The sequence below is a fragment of the Belonocnema kinseyi genome, chromosome 5 (assembly GCF_010883055.1).
Source record: "Belonocnema kinseyi isolate 2016_QV_RU_SX_M_011 chromosome 5, B_treatae_v1, whole genome shotgun sequence".
Taxonomy (NCBI): Eukaryota; Metazoa; Arthropoda; class Insecta; order Hymenoptera; family Cynipidae; genus Belonocnema; species Belonocnema kinseyi.
In genome coordinates this window covers 53741262-53743126 of record NC_046661.1, presented here as the reverse complement: position 1 = coordinate 53743126, position 1865 = coordinate 53741262, and the positions used below count along the sequence as shown (strand labels likewise).

General features: G+C 36.1%; 1 protein-coding gene across 4 annotated transcripts in view; it reads left to right on the top strand.

Moving 5' to 3' along the window:
* Nucleotides 1-877: 877 nt before the first annotated feature.
* The window catches only part of LOC117172375 (ankyrin repeat and SAM domain-containing protein 1A-like), a 74050-nt gene continuing 73062 nt past the window's right edge, over nucleotides 878-1865 (top strand). For 3 of the 4 annotated variants that reach the window (XR_004467016.1, XM_033360232.1, XM_033360230.1), the window contains exon 1: nucleotides 878-1360. Coding sequence is in view for 2 of the 4 variants with exons in the window: in XM_033360232.1 (XP_033216123.1) it covers nucleotides 1336-1360 (25 nt within the window). In the remaining 2 variants the exon portion in view is untranslated. The remainder of the gene's footprint in view (nucleotides 1361-1865) is intronic. The other variant, XM_033360231.1, reaches the window with a different exon arrangement.

Here is a 1865-nt window from a genome sequence, read left to right as displayed (position 1 = left end):
CCCCCTTATGTAACGCTTTTTCCGACTTTTCCCTGTAGTTTTCGCCATTGTGTATCACTGCGCTGGACCCCCGCCCCCCTATGAAGTGTTACGTAATTTATGGATGGCCCCTATTCGGATGTATTAATTTAGTTCACATTTAAGCGAAACAATAAAGAAAAGGGAAAGTTTTTTAAAAAAAGGGGAAAATAGGAATTCTTTAAAAGAGGGAAGTAGGGGAAGTGAATAATTTTTTCTTTGTACTATAATTCTGGATACATTGATGTCTTATAGGGTTCATCTTTTTGAATATAACGTCATAGTATCGTTTCACCCCCTCCCCCCTCCTTCCCATCCCTACACATGTAACAGGTCGTAAAATTTATGGATAGTCTCTAATTGATATCACGATTTTGACGTTACTCTGGCACCAAACTATCTTCTTTTTTGTTTACTGTAAATTTAAAATATATCAAAATATTTTTTTTAAAGAAATAAATAGCCGCCTTGAAAATTTAAAGAATTCCTTTCCACTCAAAGACGAAGACCATTCCATCCATCCTCTTTATCTTTTATCTGGCTGGAGCCCAGCACATCTGCTTCATCGCTAATGACCCAAGAAATGAGTATGAGGCTCAAATGTAACTAATGACCACACGATAATTCTCTAAAACTATCAGACAAAGAGAAAACGAGTAAAGTTGAGATGATGAAAAGGGCTTCCCCCACCACTCTCGACTCAGGCCCTACTGGACAGTTTTCGGGACCGCCAGAAGATTTGGTGCGGGGCGCCTGATCGCGGCAGTCCCATCTCTGGGGTCATCTTTCCGCGTGGTTAACAAGTGAGAGCTGCCACGACTGCCAACACTACGAAACTACCATTCGCCAGCCAACAGTCTTTCGTTTTCGTATTGTCAGTTCGAGCGCGGGTGGCGAGCAGTCGAGTGGAGTACCAAGGTCCGTTCTTGAGAGTTGGATTTTCGTTCTCGCTTTCCTCCTCTGTCCCTCCTGCTCTTCCTTAACAACTATAAGTTCGAATCAGTCGGCTCATACCACGAGTGTGTCGCACTTGGTTTGCATGACGCGCGATACCATCTTCATGCACGTGGTAGGATTTCCAATGAGGGGATGGAGTCATCCTCAGGAATTTCCTGATAAAAAGATTAAGCGACAGCTTGATTGAATAGGAGTAAAAATTGTGCGGTTTTTGCTTTAAAAATTAGTGCGTTGTGGGGTGAAGCAAAGACGGTCCCAGTGTTAGTGAAAAAAGTTTATTAATTGTGGGCTTTATGTCGTGTTTTTAAATGATGTTAACGATAAGGAGGATTATAAAGTTAGAGGACAGAAGGAGAAGAAATGAATGAGCGAGACGATGCAATGAGTGAGTTTCACAGTTTGGGTTATTTTTATTTATAAAAAACTAGTAAGTTTTCTTATGTAAATTTTTTTATACAAATGTCAGAAATATTTTCTTCATTTTTTAAGTAGTTAAATATTTGATACATTATTATTAAATTACAACTTATTTAATGATCGCAAAATTGTTTAACTTTTCGTAGAAAAGTATACGAAATGCTTTAAAAGACAATTGAAGCCATACCAAATTATTCTGGATAATTTAATTTGGGTAAACATATTGAAAATTGTTTTCTGTTACGGTTTTCATTTTGAAATTCTACAATTGTGTGAAAAACCAGGCGAAAAAGTTAGATATAGTTTATATAGTAGAAAAGGCAATTATATTTTTTCATTTGTTTTCGAAAGTTTTATCTATAAAAAAAAAATTAAAAATGTTACTGTTTTGTCCACTATATCAAATTAATAGGTAATAAATTAATTAATATTTTAAGAATATGTTTTACTTATTAAAATTACCTATAAATAAT